The sequence below is a fragment of the Scomber japonicus genome, chromosome 14, assembly GCF_027409825.1.
Source record: "Scomber japonicus isolate fScoJap1 chromosome 14, fScoJap1.pri, whole genome shotgun sequence".
Taxonomy (NCBI): domain Eukaryota; kingdom Metazoa; phylum Chordata; class Actinopteri; order Scombriformes; family Scombridae; genus Scomber; species Scomber japonicus.
This window is the reverse complement of record NC_070591.1, coordinates 22440767-22457245: the sequence shown is the minus strand read 5'-3', so window position 1 is coordinate 22457245 and position 16479 is coordinate 22440767. Positions and strand designations below refer to the sequence as shown.

Here is a 16479-nt window from a genome sequence, read left to right as displayed (position 1 = left end):
CATCAACTTTCAAGCAGCACTGCAAGTGTATGTTATTATATGGGTATGCATATGTACATATTTATACTTTCTCTTCTTCTCCTGTGCTTTTTCAGAAGGTGACAAATGTAGTAGGCCTATGTTATATCATCAATTTATTATTATTGGTGTTTTATCAAGGTTATTAAATAGAATTATTACTGTTTACTTAACCTATTCACCTTAGTTCTGGGTCAGTTTTCCCTCTTGTGTTGGTCATTATGTTTTGTTTTTCGCTGTGTATTATGATATTGGTTGCTTATAGCCTAAAAAGTGGGATACTGGGTTAAAAACAAGTATGTTGGCTGATTTGATGAGTGATAACCAGTAAATTGAATATGGAAGATTTCTTTTCTCTCTCAATCTTTCACACACACAAAGCAGCCCTGAAGTTACCAACACATTACCTGGAGATGTATGTGTGTGAACAATGACCAAATCCATACATTACTTTAGCCTACCAAGCTCCCTAAAGTCCATGTAATGTATGTAATGTGAAAGTGAATTCTCCTTTGGGTCACAAGTGCAACAAAATCAAACAGTAAGGGAGACAGTAAGAGTAATTTATCAAACAACGACGTCTTAAATGAACTCCCTTTTCCTTCTCAGCTGATGGAGCCTGCAGAGTTTTGACTGATCCTGAACACTGCCGTAAAGTTAGCGCTAATATCGTAGAACACTTCCTGTGAATTCCAGTGAAATAAAAGCAGTTTTATTTCTGATGACAAACCCAAAAACGCTTAATTACAACCACAGCGTATCTTTTGCGTCATGTCCCGCTCCCTGCAGCCCACAACTAAACCAAATTGAATATTTCCAATAAGCATCAACACGTCTGACACACTGATAGTCTCCTGCTGTGTGCTACACATGTGAAAGGGCGACTCCGGAAAATGTCCAGATCTGCTTTACTGTACATGTTCGTTAATGGTGAAAACTTGAGTCACGTGTCAAAAGTACGGGAAATAGAAGTCCATTGAGTAGTTGATTAAAGGAACTTTGCACACTGTAGATGTTATCAGACTGTTCGCTGGGCTGATATCCAGTAGGCTACATAACGATCATAATTACTGATTATGGAATTGACCGGAGAGCAGCTGGAATTGGCTGAGACTCAGCTGAAAAAATATTTACCTCGATCACAACAGGTGTGTTCAGGCAGATCTGCGGTAATGTTGTTTAATTAGCTACTATTATTAACTCTATAACATGTTTATAATCGATATCTTTTATTTTTGCTCCATTTCGTTTTGAGCGTCTCAACTGCCTCATTCATATTTGTTGGAACTATTGTTTTGGATTACAGTTTTGTTTCACTTTTAGGTTTACGGATATTTGGTCCTCAGAAACAGAGTTAGATCAGACCCTGTGAAGATTTTAGTTGATAGATGGCCAAACTTCTCTGTCATAGTCTGCAAACCACAATATGAACAGGTAAATAATGTGTACATATTCAAATTATGAATTGATTAAATCTCTGCATAATACAATATCTAAAATCTTTATTCTTACAGAAGGGGGACCGTTTTAAAGACACACTGGTTTTTGCAAATGATGAAGGTCTTCTAGAGGAATTCGTGAGGAAGTCTTCTGTTTTTGATTGGACCAGGTTCCTTTGTATAGGTAACAGCAATAGGCATTTGTACCTTTTCCTTTATTATAACTGTCATTTATTTCTCTTTTTCTGTTTCCTATTCCAGCACATAGTTAACATCATGGCCATATTGTCATGGCATTAATACAGTAATCTTAGCACTACAGTTATTTAGCTGTTTTGTAATGTAATGTAGATAAAACCCAGACATCTGATGTTCAGCGAAACATGAGTTTTTTCACCACTACCTTTTTTGGTACCTCTACAAAATTGGTTTTGTTTGGAATTTGATAATCATTGCTTTGATTGAGGTCAAAGTCCTCCAATTGCCCTGGCACTTATAGGCCTACAGTTCGGAAAAAGATATGACGCCATTGTAAGTCATATTCCACACCACAATACTGTATGTAATGCGTGCAAAGATCAGTAGTGCTATCACTGTTTATAAATGACTATGGGACCGTTCTTTAACAGTAATAGCAGATTCCATTCTAGGTCGACTATATATAAAAACACGTCTTATGAACCATCTGCTCAATAATATCAGAGAAACTTGGTGACATCTTCCAAAAACTTAATCTTCACATGTATGGTTGAAATTACAAGTCTAAAATCCCAGTGCACTTCTGATAGACTGAAAAACTGGAGTCTTTAATAATGATTTTTTTTTTCTTTCAATATATCAAAAGAAATACAAAATAGAAGTTTCATACATTTGTTAATTGTTACATTTGTTACTTCATCACATCTGTTACAGGTATCAGTAGTCAGCATGTAGAGATATTCAAAGCAGTGGCATCAGAGAAGGATGTACCCTACAGGAAAATGGCTGTGTGTCACATGATGATACTGGAGGATGTAACCAACCTGCCTTGTACAGACAGGTATAATCTTTCCATACAGTAATATCTTAAATCTAGGCTGAGAAAAAAAAAATCTGTCAGGTTTGGTCATTTATTGATGAATCATGATTCTACTCTGTTCTGCATCAGCTCAGGGATTTCACTTAGCTCTCTGGATGAATCGCACGTCAGCTTGGTGAATCAGACATGGAAGTTTGCTGACAGCGAGGGTTCTGCCAGGATGATCCGTAACATGATCGTGAACTTCCCCTCTTGCTGCGTGCTGGATGCAGAGGGACAGCCTGTGTCCTGGATTCTGACCTATGCAACGTGTGCCATGGGGATGTTGTACACTTTGCCAGAGCACAGAGGGAAAGGCTATGCCAAAGTGTTGGTCAGCTCCATGGCCAAGAGATTGTACACTCATGGCTACCCAGTGTACTGCTTCATAGAGGAAGAGAACGCCATCTCCTACAAGCTCTTTAAAAACCTGGGCTTTACAGAAGACCCCTCATATAGAGCAACCTGGTTTGGATTCAGTGATCTTTCAGCAGAAGGGTAACATACAAGTGTAAAACATTATAATGACCTGTTGAGTTCCCTAATATAAGTTGCTTTCAGAATGTAACCTTTGTTTTTGTAACACGGAAAATAGGCGAGATGAACTGAAAATGCTCGTCAGAAATTACATATGTTTTTTTTTACCCTTCTACAGTATGGGAACATGTTAGATTTTCAGTTCAGGTTTAGTTGCCTTTAACTGAAATACACAGCTCCAGATCTCATGTTTTTTCTGAGGAAGAACTCGATGCATGACTGGAGCTGAAATGAGAAGAAGAAAATACTGATGTAAGTGAGGAGCATCTTTATTTGATACAGAATTCTTTGTTTTTGGTGCTAGATGTACATTTATTCAAGTACTGTGGTTGGGTTTCAAGTACAAATGTCAAACCCAGCCCAAACTCAGGACCTCAACATCTTTTTTGTCACTCCTAAAGTATTTTATTCACAATTAAACAGAATTTAGAAAAGCAAGCAAATGTCTTTATATACAAGTGGAGAGATCAAGCTAATAAATATGTGATTAAATGATATATATGTGCTTAATTTGTAATAAAATTAATTATTTATAAAAATATAAATGGAATCGATTTTTAAAAAGACTAAAAAAATGTTATGACTGCTTCACCTCTTGTTTGTGAACTCTTCAAAGCGAACCAACCACTTGTTCCAGTACTGCAGCATTAGCTCTGAGCTCAGCTGGTGAGCGTGGGCAGGTGTACCATCCTTGTAGGCCACTACAATGAGTCCGCTTTCAACCTACAATGAGAAGAAATCAGTGGGGCATTGAGTTGTGCCTGTGTGTGACACACTGTTGCATCATCAACAGACTGACTTTGAGAAGGTATAATTATGTACTTTATCATTGCATCATATTCTGGGCTGGGTATTTTAATCAGCTTCTATTATACAGATTTTGCTGACAAATAATTAAATAAATTATCTTAAAAAGGTAATTTAGCTTCAATTTGAGAGACAGTTTACAATCTAGGTGAAAATCTGGGAATTAAAAGATTATCGCATCACTTATCTCAGTAGAATACCTGGTATTTGTAGTTGTTGTCATTGTTCAAAGCTCCTGCATAAGCTGCCACCTGGACAGGGTTGTCATATGTGTTGCCCAGGAATGGTTTAGGTTTTTCTGAAGTCTTCCAGTCAATAACACATAGAACGCCCCTGGGAACAAAAGTGGATAGTTAGTGAAGTGAAGGTAGAGGTATGTCTGGTGTGGAAAAAGTTCAGTCTACCTGTGTCTGCAAATCAGTATATTTACCTGTAGCGGGCAACACAATCCACAATTCCCCTATAGCCCAGAGAATCATGTTGCACAGCGCTCTCAATTGCTCTGACAGCACGCACATCCTCCAGTACATGAGAGATGCTCTGCAGGTATCCCTGCACTTCAGGTGGATGCTCCGGTGTATCTGATGACAGATTTTTGTCACCTGATGTCAGAACATCCTCCAACGCTGAATGGAAAAGCTTCCCTTGCCTAAACAAATCTGAATGAAGCAACAACTTTATGTTACTTTTCAGTGCATTAACCAAATACAAGTATCACTCAGTAAGCATGTTACAAAACCTACTTTGACTGTATTCTTTAAAGCCTTCCTCTCCTAGCTCTGCGATCATCTTCCTCTTCCATCTCTCCAGGTAGAAGATCTGCTGTGGGGAAAGTGTCTGCTGAAGAATGCGAGTCACACTCGGCACAAAAGACCTGTCTTTGTCCCTGTTTAACAAAATCCGGGTTGGGGGTCCTGACTCCTCAGACTCCGTTGTTTCTTCTGGAGTCTCTTCACAGTGTAAGAAGGGATGAAGAGTTTTAGGTACCCTCATCTCCGGTCTTTTGGATGGGGTTTGACTTTTCACAATAGGTCCATAAATGTTCTCGTCCTCCACTAAGAGGGTCTCAGGTGTTTGGGAGCTGACCCTAAATGACATGACAGACTTCACAAGAGAAGAGTAACGCTCACTGTCCACTGTGCTGTATGGACTGCGTCTCTTTGAGGATCTTAAACATTGACAGGCTGAGAAATAGCTCACAGGGAGGGAGGTCCTCTGAGGTACCCGCATAGTTATGCCTCCAACAGACGCCACACGTTTAAGAATGAACATTTTGGCAACTTTGAAACAAGCTTTGGAGACAATAACTTATGTGGTTCAAGTATTTTACATTACATTTACGATTTTTACAATTGCCCTACTTTCAAAGGTGGTCCTTGCCCCAACATGTCCCGGAGTAACTCGTGCAAACCGTCAAAACATGTAGTTGTTTCTAAACGACCCGCCTTTAAGGTTACACACATTTCCGTAGCTGGGAATTGAAGTTCCGGGTAAAGCTTCGCAGCCATATTTAGCATTTATTATTTGTAACTGTGGAAACTACATTACCCATAAGGCGCAGCGGTACTGTCATTTGAGTTACTTTCATCGACTTTCCTACTTTCATAATGCCTCAGTTGTTCTTTACTTAATATTAAAAACGGCTGCGTGCTGTTTAAAGACAAATTATATTCCTGTGTCAAACTACTGGTACATAAATGTGATATGATTGATTAGGATTAAAAGCCAATTGTTACGTTTGTAAATTTGACGCTGTCCAGTCAGATTCACTTCGAGGCGGGGTTTAATCTTTCATCGTCGGTATGGGAGAGAAAAAAACCAAGTGACAGCTCGTCAGTCTGCTAACCAGTCAACACAGAGAGAGAGACAGAGACAGAGATAAAGCTTCCTGCAAAACGTTATAGATTTATTAGTGGGATTATTGGTTGAGTCTTTTCGTCCTCTTCAGTCACATTATGACATCTATAGACGAAAACAGCAGAGAAAAGGTAAGTTAGAAGGGTTGTGGCAGGTAAAAAAATGGCACCAAAAGTCAGCCCCGGTAGCATTAAGGTGGCTAAAGTAGTACTGCTAACTTGTTGTTCTCTGTACACAAAACATTAATGTATTACATGAGCACTTATAATACACCCATGACACAAAACCAGCCGCTGACTAAAGCTAGCTAACGTTTTATTTAACTATCAGTTAACATTAAATGGGTAACAGTGCCAGTCTTCATGTATCCAGGACAAATATGCTCGTTGGCTAATGTTACTGAACTTAGTTAACGTGTTAAAACATGCAGTAGACTACAATGTATAACGCTTCAGTGAAGTAAAACAGTCTCTAGGGCGTTAAGGTGTTTATTTTTATTACGTTTTACCAGATTAAACTAATTTACTGTACTGTACTGCAGAGCGAATGCAGCACACTGGCCTACTGTGACAACTCAGTGAAGTTGTAATGAGCTACAATAGTTTAGCAGTGTGACAGGTAGCAAATTGAACAGGTATGTTATCATATTTGGGTGTTTCAACTTCATGGTCCCTCTGTAGGCTGCAGTAAATTCCCATTTGTTATAGTCAAATGGGTTTTTAATACTTTATACATAATACTTTATAAAATATTGGAGTACAATGCAGTGTTGAGTTCAACTACAACCTTCAAAATGAGTATGAAGTTTAATCAGTCTAAAACAGTTACAAAAGTGAAGAGTGGAAGATTGTTATGTATTCCTTCCACAGCAAGAGAGTAAATAGTTAAGACTGTGTTTGTTTATTTATCTATATCATAACAGTGGTGGGAAACTATCTCTTAAGATCTCTTAAGCCAAAGAAAGACAGGGATCTGTGCTCATTGTTAGGTTCAATGCTAACCGCCTCAAGACCTTAAGCCCCACACCCCTTCACCACCCAGGAACTTCAAGAACTAAACTAATAGAAGAACAATTTGCAGCACTACAGTTTTTCTTAGTGCTCCTGTGTATGTTGGAGAAAAGTGTTTTAAAACTCATTGTTGAGCTCTATTGACTGGAAACTAGTCTTGCATGTTTTCTTCTAACTTCAAACTTTAGTTAGTCCTCACTGTGAAGCTTAATCGGTCAGTCACTGAAGTCATTTGTCACATCAAATCAAAATGAAGTGAATCAAATAGCTTGGCATTATGTTATATCCAGAACAATTATCTGACCTGGAACATGATGGTTATTTCTTAAAAGCAGCATTACCACAAACTAAAACACACATGCATAGTACTCATTAGATGGAATGGTGAATAATAACAGATGAACTCACTAGATCTGTTGAATAACTTCTTTCTCCTTAGATGCGCTCTGTGTCGGTGGACCTAAACAATGACGCCTCTCTTCTCATTGACATTCCTGATGCACTCTGTGAAAGGGACAAAGTCAAGTTTACTGTCCATACAAAGGTAAAAACTAGTTTGTATCTGGATATTGATACTTCTTTTCTTATTCTTCTAAGATTAGGAAAGATTTTCATTGACGTTTGCTGATATGTTGAAAAGTTTAAATGCTATTTTAATTAACTCTGTTCCCAGACCACACTTAGCTCTTTCCAGAAGCCAGACTTCTCCGTTCCCAGACAGCATGAAGACTTCATCTGGCTACATGACACTCTGGTAGAGACAGAGGACTATGCTGGCCTTATAGTGAGTTGAACTATTTGAAGACATGACTTGCATGACTTGACAGAAGCTGTAATATCACCAGTTTATTTCTCTTTGGGGTTCTTGTATTCAGTAAAAAAAAAAAAAAATCCAAAACAAAGGAATTAATTGATTTCTTGCTTTTTCATTTGTAGATTCCTCCAGCGCCCCCAAAGCCTGATTTTGAGAGCCCAAGGGAGAAGATGCACAAATTAGGGGAAGGTGAAGCCACTATGACCAAGGAGGAGTACACTAAAATGAAGCAAGAGTTGGAAGCGTGAGTGTGACACATTGTCATCTCAGACAGGCAAAATTCCACATGTTGCATGAATTAATTGTATCCTTTGCAGAAATGCAGTGAACTGTTGTTATACAAAGGATCTTCTTCCTGTATCTATTGTCTGTGTAAAGTGTGCTGTTTTCTTTTCAGTGAGTACCTGGCTGTGTTCAAGAAAACTGTCCAAGTGCATGAAGTCTTCCTGCAGAGATTGTCGTCCCACCCCATTTTAAGCAAAGACAGAAACTTTCAGATTTTCTTAGAATATGACCAGGATGTAAGTTCCACATAATGCTGACTTCCTTTCCTGGTTTGTCAGTTGGAGAGAGGGGAAGTAGAGTTTGCTGGAGACGTGTGACACATAGCTTACATCCTGCTGTGATCAGCAGTTATGCTTATCTGTGCAGTTAGAGGCAGTGGTGTTAACAGAACTGAGCTGTTAAACACTTTATATAACGCTTTATATACAGTAATTTAGTGCTAGAGTGATAAAAACAGTCAAGCCACTTGTATTCAACAGTATTTGTGCCACATAATGACAAAGAAAATCTGTGTTGATACAGTCAAATGTTGATACAATCACAAACATGACTACTTCCCTACTTAGTTCCCACAACATCATATAATGTGCCACTACCAATACATCATTTTGCTCCCATAGATTTAATATCTTTCTTCTCTTAATTCTTTCATTTTAGCTCAGTGTCAGAAGAAAGAATGCCAAGGAAATGTTTGGAGGATTCTTTAAAAACATGGTGAAGTCAGCTGATGAGGTCCTTATCTCAGGAATAAAGGTGGGGCTTCTGTGTGATCTGGCTGCATGCATGACAGTGCTACAGCAGTTGTTGTAGGCACTTCTCTAATTAACTTTGTTTGTGTCCTTTTACAGGAAGTTGATGACTTTTTTGAGCAGGAGAAGACGTTCCTGCTTGACTACTACAGCAAGATAAAAGATTCCACTGCCAAAGCAGAGAAAATGACCCGCTCACACAAAAGTAACTGAGGGTCTTTTATTGAATTATGTTACAGAACTTTTCAAAGTGATCCCAACTTAAATGGGATCTGCACTGTTGGAATGAATAAATGTAATTGTAATTGTAAACTGTAATTTCTGTCATTACAGATATCGCGGATGATTACATTCACATCTCTGCCACTCTGAACAGTATCTCTGCTGATGATAGTACAGCAAGTAAGAAGTGAGTGTCGAAGATTTTAATAGATGTTTCTCTGTTGGGTGTTGTGGAATGCAAAAATCACTGCCTGTATGGGCCATTTTCCAAATACTAGGATTGTAATGGCAATTAGATGCAAAATATATTAATTCACATCTTTATCAAAGACAGTAATCCCAGAGTTTTCCATGTTATGTTTCTTAGGCACCTGGAGAAGTTGTCAGACCTGTTTGAGAAGCTCAGAGTAAGTATCTACCAGCAGACTGAGACAACTTCCAACTTATATTTGTCCTGTCTTATAAATACATTGTGGTGTCTTCATTTGTTTTTCTGCAGAAAGTGGAGGGAAGAGTAGCATCTGACGAGGAGCTGAAACTCACAGAGTTGCTAAGATATTACATGAGAGACATCCAGGCCGCCAAGGTGTTTATTTTCTGCCTTTATACAAGATCACGACTATGTCTCTTGGCGATGCAATCCGCACACTGCTGGATTTCAAACAAGTTATGCCACCTTTCCCAAATAGACAGAACAAAGCTTATAATAATAACACTCTGCTATTAACCACAAATCAGTCATCATTCTCCTTTTTGTAATTCATTTAGAGCAGTAAAGAACACTTTCACAGAAGTGCATGTATTTGTGAACTGTAGCACTAAATTGGGAATTTCAAGGAATGAAAAAATTCTAGGTTCAGTTTCTTTAGAGTCCCTATTCATTCTTTTATTTATCCTGTTCCACTGTCTGGCACACATCTTTTAGGACCTCCTGTACAGGCGAGCTCGGGCGTTAGTTGACTATGAAAACTCTAACAAGGCTTTGGATAAGGCTCGGCTGAAGAGCAAGGACATTCCTCAGGCAGAGGAACACCAGCAGCAATGCCTGCAGAAATTTGACAAGCTCTCAGAGTCTGGGAAGAAAGGTTTGTGCGTCCGTGCATAATCGATTCAAACCCATTCTGTACTGGTTTCTTTGTGTGTTAAACATTTTTTATAAACTGCTCTGTGTTTTCCTCATAGAACTCGTCAGTTTCAAGGGCAGGCGTGTTGTGGCCTTCAGGAAGAATCTTATTGAGATGGCTGAGCTTGAGATTAAACATGCCAAGGTGAGAGGCACAAAACGACCAACTTCTACTTAGCGATGAAGTGTGGGTATATTTACACTAATGGAAAAAACATGATACTCTTATGGGGACATATACAATGTATGCATAGTATTTTAATAATCAATGACATTATGCCTGGCTGTGCATATTTATAGCTACCGTAGTGTCATTATGTCATGTGTGTCAATACAATATGTCTCAATCGTCAACATCATCGTCAAATTTCAGAAAGGTAGTACACATAATATATACAAATAAGAATGTGTGTGTATGTATAAATAGAAATGTACGATTGAGCACACAAAATAAGTTGTTAGTTTACTAAAAATTTAAATTATTAAAGTTTATTAATGTGCCTTTGATTGGCACATTATAAATAAGTGTGAACTGCAAAAAAGTAGCAAAACTACGGAGCCCCTCTGGTGACATGGTCAAAAAAAAAAATTGAATTGCAAAGCAAATCGAGTGCACCTTTATCATACTGTCCCTGTCCATCGTGTAGCTTTAGCCCCTCTAATGCCTCTACCTTAGACCTTAGAAAAGGTGCACTTGGTTTGCTTACCCAGCTGTCCAGGAATGATATTATTATTATTAATTAGTCTTTCGTGTGCATGTTATAACTATATTGTGGCCATAACAAATTTTTTTTGACCATGTCACCAGAGGGGCTCCGTACAAAACTGGCTGCCAAACTGAAAAGAAAATGTTGCATTTTAGCATTTTAGATTCTGTCACCTTGTTTTTCATTTTCACACATCCACATCACACTATGCTCGCTCTACAAAAACATTTGTACAAATGCATGAAGTGCCAACATTCTCATTTTTTACTAATAAATACCAGTTCAAGTGTGGGACATAGTGTATACACAGTTTTATGTGTTTATACATCTGGTCTTAAATGTTTCTGAAGGAATTTCTACTAGCAATGAGAGAAATGTGCATGAGATGAGTGTGTGTAGATAGATGCCAGATAGTGAACAGAAGTCTGAACAAGATGTCCACATGCAATGCCATCCCTGTTTCTTTTTTTTAAACAACCAGCATGCACACACAGATTAACAGGATGACAGTGTGCATTTAATTGTCCTGTTTGGTCAGTTATTTGTTTGATTTTTTAAAATTTGTTTTGATTACTACAAAGTAACAAAATTTACACACGATGTCATCAACTTTGTTAGGAATTGTTATCAGAAGATGTTTGTGTCTTCCCTTTTTTAAAGGAGGAAAGATGGACAATTGAATTTAAAGGTGATTCATTAATGACAAGCTGGACTTAAACTTATTCACAGGCATGGGATAAACAGCATGTAGCAGCAGACTGAATCATGAAGCCTCATGATTTATAAGAGAACAGACTCTACAAATAACTGTGCTGTTTTCTCCTGTCTCCACAGAACAATGTGACTCTATTGCAGGGATGCATTGACCTGCTCAAGAACAACTGACATGTTTTCAAGTGTTCCTGTCCTACCATCACAAAGTGACCAGTCATAGTAAATGAAACCCTGGCCTCCCTGGGGCCTTGCATGGACATGAATTCAGGCTCAATCCCTGCCCCCACCCATGGGTCTGATGCTACTTTAAATACCTGCAAAAAGACCAACTGTCTTGTAAGCACAATGTCTTCATGTTTACGCAGTCCCTGTGCTCTGGTCCGTGGTCCATCCTTTCCAAGATTGATTGAAATCTAACTCAATGTGATTGCCTCCAGAGAATGAGGCTGCCAACATTAAGGTCTTCCTTATTTTTGCTCCACCGATAGAGGTGAATTTTCTTTTCTTCTTTTTTTGGTAATTTCTTCTTTCACATTATGCACATAATAGAAATCTTGTATCTTTGATCATATTGTTTTGCTCTATAAATCTGACTCCTTCCCCGTTTACACTCAAGCACAAAATACTGGTGCCATAGAGAATAATCCATCAAAATGTGCTCCCTTAAGTATGTTTTAAGAATTTTTTTTTTTTAAGTTTTAGGGAATGCTTTTTCAATAGCCATGACCTAAGTTTTATGATTCATATGCTTATTCTGCTGGGGCTTTTTTGTTTGGTAATGGAACAGTTGATGCAAGATCCGTGCCTGGAAAAACATCCTCATGCTCTGCATTCCTGGACTCTGAGATTAGTGTACAAGCAACCCAGGCTTCTACAAGGCTTTAGTAAAGAAACTCTTCACTGACATTGCAGACATCTTTGAGTGTTCAAAAATAGCCACACTTCATCTCAGGAATGGACAGTTGGATTGGTGGTCCACATTCTTGATTGTAAGAAGAGGTTTCGGATACCACAACTATCAAATATGCACATTCGTTTTGCAAATATAAATGAATCCTGTAAGAATAAGTTAAACTATTGGTTTACATCTAGCATTAGTAATGACTATGATTTGCATTTTGGATTTGTTTGCACAAGGCACTCATAATACCTCTGCACTACATTTAATGTGTCCTCACAGCTCCATAAGCCCAACCTACTCTGCCTACTCACTCTTTTTCAATTCAGTGTGTAATTACTGGTGTTTTTCTTTATTTTGGCCAAAAATCCTTTTTTGTTATTGATGAGGTCTCATGTAACAGACCTGATATATTTACCAGACATCTAAGGAGTTTGTTTATTAAAAAACAGTTTAAAAAAATGCACTAAGAAGATGGAAAATAATTTACAATCATGACCAGGCTCAGTGGAGTGTTAAAATGCATTATAGTTTTTTTTTTTTTTTAAATTGAATGTATTTCTAATGGATTCCAGCTGTGTGAATTCCTTTACATGATGCTTTTCTAACAGAACATTAGCATTTTATAAATTTGTAATAATGGCATTGAATAAATCCTACTTTCCCAAGATTGCTCTGTGCCTTTCTGTATTTGTGTTTGTAGCATATTTTCTGTTGTCTTTTTTTGGACCACATATGGACTCTGTGGAAGTTACTCCTCGGTCTATTCGGGGGGTTTTATATGTAAAAAACAATACATAGAATCTGTATTTTAAGCTACCTGTTGTGCCACTAGGTGGTGGTATACACTGCATCTTGTTTCCATTAAGGTTCTAGTAGTTGGCCCTTGACTTTAAACACAGCTGTATGCATGTTTCTGTTAAATCTATTGACCACAGCAGATCCTGGGATGGGACAGTGGTGTATTGGGTAAGTTTTGAGGAAATGCCAGAGTGCTCATGGGAAACACCACCAGCAAAATGCATATTTCATGTCCTGCTTCTTGAGCAGCACTAAGCAACACGAACTAAACAAATAATCTGCAGTTTAAAAAAAAGCTACAGGCCACCCATGTGGAAAATCCAAATATTTCTTTTTTTGGGGCAACACTTTCCACTCATGTTCACATTGTAATAATGTATATTTATCATTGCTATTAAAATAAAGACATGTATACAGACTGTACATGCAAATGATGGTGTAACTATGAAGATGTGTTAAGCATTCACACTGGGTTTAATGAGTTGGCTTGATTACTGAAATATTATTTGCCTTTAATAGACCAGTTACTCTTCACATCACACACATCTATAGTTCTAGTTAAATGAGAAGTGGAGAGGTTGTAATGTTCATGTGTGTAGACACTACTATACCTGTACATAGCGGATTTGTCAATATTGACATCACCACTTATGCTGTCACAGTGACCTGTGGGGTTTTGTCGATTTACCGATTGGTTGAATCCATGGGCTTGAGCCAATGAGATTGAAACACATTGTCAGTACAAACGGATAAGTTTGCTAACTGGGATCAGTGCAAACAGTATTTGAAAGAATGTCATTAAAGAAATATAGCTGTAGTGGATGTAGAGAACAAAGCCTGAGGTGTCTGCTGTACATTTACTTATACAGTAGCGATCTTATTCCACGGTTATGACACTGATCTGCAATATCAGCACTAAATGTAGTCTTCTTCATGTTCCCATTGCTGCTGCTGTGACACTAAGATGAAGAATTTCCTCATTTGTTGCTCTCACCACACAAATAAAATTTCTGAGGCAATGGTGCTCTGTGAAATTTGGTTGTGCAAAATGATGCAAAGAAACAAGCCTGCTGTCTTTTTTTATTCTATTTTACTGGTTTCATGAATTTCCTCTGAAGTAAGTTTTTTCACATTTTCTTTTGAAGACATTAGTAACTGACCAATAATCATGAATTCGACACCTTCTTTAAGATTTTTTCACTATTGTGTCATGAGATATGTGTTTTTTAATTTTTTTGCCACTTTCATTGCGACCTTTGATAGGTGAACTGCAAAGAACTAATATAGCAACATCTTACTTAAGCTAAAACGCACCTGCCTCACGCTGCACAGCTGTACACTGTCCAGCTGTTGAGACAAGATAAAAAACGCACCCAGAAGCCTTGGAGGAAGTCTGGATGCATGAAGTATGCAGGCCTCCTCAAATAGAAACCGTGTCCTCTGAATGCACTGAGAAAAGGTGCACCTGCAGGGCCTGCTGACGTAACTGAACTGCCTGCTCTTCCTCAGTGAAACAGATCAAGATGCTTGTTCAGGACGCTCATCGGGTCAAATTTGCACACAGATGGAGATTTCTTAAGATTTAAGATTTCTGCCTCTCTACCTCCTGAGTTGTGTGCCATACAGTGAATGCACTGGAGCCTTGTTCACATAGTATATCTCTTCATCATGCTTCCTAACCAGACACCCACCACACATGTGCTTCATACAACATTGTTCTTCTTCAGTGTAAAACATTAGAGATGGCAAATTTGAGCTTAAGTAAAATGAATCACCAAGCATCATTCAAAACTAAATCTTGTTGCATTAGGTTGTTACTCTAAAGGATTATCTCTTTTCTTCTTGCAATAATTCTCTTCAGTCAGTAACAAAACTAAAAATTTTAATGGACCAAAACATTTTGTAAACTGTATGCTTTCGCCAAATCTTTTGCCCTGCCCTACCCTGCCCAGATTGTCGTCACATGCACACAATACAAACACGTCATCTCAAGTTTGAATAATTGATATGCACACACCAACACGACAAGTACTTTCATCTCATCGCACAACATACATACTTAGAAAGTAATTGATAATTTATATGTCACAGCTGTGTTATGCTTATTTGTACGAGATGATAAGAAACATTTGTATGAATAAAAGGTTTGTTATCTTGATTATCACATTACATAAATTCTAGAGCAACAGAGAGTGAGGAAATGAGGCCATCTAAACTCTCAGCAATGAGAGGGCTAAGGGAGTCAGTGTGAGAAAAGGGACTGAAAATGTCACACATCACTGAGTTACAGCAATGCAAACTTAAAGCAAAATCACCAGCACTGGTTGATGTGAAAGACACTGGGTGTCTTGAGAGATTAGTGGTCCGAGAAAGGGTTGAATGGTTATAAAAGTGGTTTGCAACTAAGGCTGTTTCAACCTGGAGAGCCACCAGTTTTTGACCTGTGACACCAAGTGAATGTTTTTAGGGATAGAAAAGCAGCAGTCCAAGGTGTCAAAGAGCATGAGTAGGTAGAACTGTGATATGCACGCTGTCAGGTGCACATACTTACCATTATGCATCCTGCACCATGTTATTGTTCATATTTACAAAAATCTTATTTTTTAATGAAAAGAACAGAGTGACACTTTGATGCTCCGCAAAATGTTCTATTTTTGTGATGGGGAACAAGTCTCAAATGGAAAATAAATATATCATAACCAAGAAATTTGTGTAATCTGAGATAGCATTTTGTGCTTGTTATGTACTGTGAGATTCATGTAGCTTTTTATCATATTGTTATAGTTTAGAGAAAGCTGAAGAATCTGTCTAGACTTTAGTAACAAGCGTCTCCACCTAAGAACTGTTTTACTGAGCAGTTTCAGAAGAAGTTGTGTTAAACATGCCTTTAATACGTGTTTACAAATGCATCACATTGGCAGTGGACTGGGAAATGTTCCAGGAACCGAGCAGGAAGGATACATGTTTTTCATATTGACAGTTGTCCCACACGTCATACTTAATCACCTACACAGATGTATACTGTAGCAATGACAATATAATTATGAAGGCTCTGTGTTTGCTTTTCAGGGCGTTAAAATAATATAAGGTGTGGAAAATAAGCCTTTCAAGTAGCACTGCCAGCACTTGAAAAACAATGGTGCTAACAATGTTACTCTACTGGTGACCTTTTCAGACATTCAACAGGTGTACCTAATGATGATAATTTCTCTGTACTGTCAGCAGGATCCTGATACTCTGGTATATCTAGTAGCACAAGAAAACAAAACCAAGTGGTACCACCATGAAGAAAAAAACACTACAGCAAAAGTACTGCTTTCAAAATGTACTAATGTATTTAACCATCAAAGATATTTCCATTTGATGGTATGGTGCAACTATGGGTTTGAATATTTCACTCAGTGTAAACATCATATAGCTTCAAAGAATAGTTAGATCAAG

At 38.0% G+C, this 16479-nt stretch overlaps 3 protein-coding genes across 4 annotated transcripts; 2 read left to right on the top strand and 1 right to left on the bottom strand.

The window, feature by feature from the left end:
- Positions 1-1017: 1017 nt before the first annotated feature.
- si:dkey-76k16.6 (uncharacterized protein LOC566817 homolog) lies at positions 1018-3046 on the top strand. Its single transcript, XM_053333277.1, has 5 exons — positions 1018-1166; positions 1342-1452; positions 1533-1641; positions 2370-2496; positions 2605-3046. Exons 1-5 carry the CDS (start codon positions 1095-1097, stop codon positions 3014-3016), a joined length of 831 nt encoding a protein of 276 aa, XP_053189252.1. The 5' UTR covers positions 1018-1094; the 3' UTR covers positions 3017-3046.
- Positions 3047-3192: 146 nt separating this feature from the next.
- On the bottom strand, positions 3193-5256 carry mgme1 (mitochondrial genome maintenance exonuclease 1). Of its 2 annotated transcripts, XM_053333274.1 has the most exons (5): positions 4602-5256; positions 4289-4517; positions 4059-4191; positions 3644-3774; positions 3193-3276 (listed from the first exon to the last, which is right to left on the bottom strand). In XM_053333274.1, the coding sequence occupies exons 1-5, from the start codon at positions 5128-5130 to the stop codon at positions 3237-3239; spliced, it is 1062 nt and encodes a 353-aa protein (XP_053189249.1). In that variant the 5' UTR covers positions 5131-5256; the 3' UTR covers positions 3193-3236. The 2 variants fall into 2 exon arrangements, with proteins under 2 accessions (XP_053189249.1, XP_053189250.1); XM_053333275.1 differs by lacking the exon at positions 3193-3276 and having other exon boundaries at positions 3640-3774.
- Positions 5257-5704: 448 nt separating this feature from the next.
- Positions 5705-12905, top strand: snx5 (sorting nexin 5). The gene is made up of 13 exons (XM_053333413.1): positions 5705-5846; positions 7165-7269; positions 7399-7509; positions 7662-7783; positions 7937-8060; positions 8482-8577; positions 8673-8778; positions 8907-8982; positions 9163-9202; positions 9295-9381; positions 9721-9880; positions 9978-10063; positions 11460-12905. The coding sequence occupies exons 1-13, from the start codon at positions 5814-5816 to the stop codon at positions 11508-11510; spliced, it is 1197 nt and encodes a 398-aa protein (XP_053189388.1). The 5' UTR covers positions 5705-5813; the 3' UTR covers positions 11511-12905.
- Positions 12906-16479: the final 3574 nt, after the last annotated feature.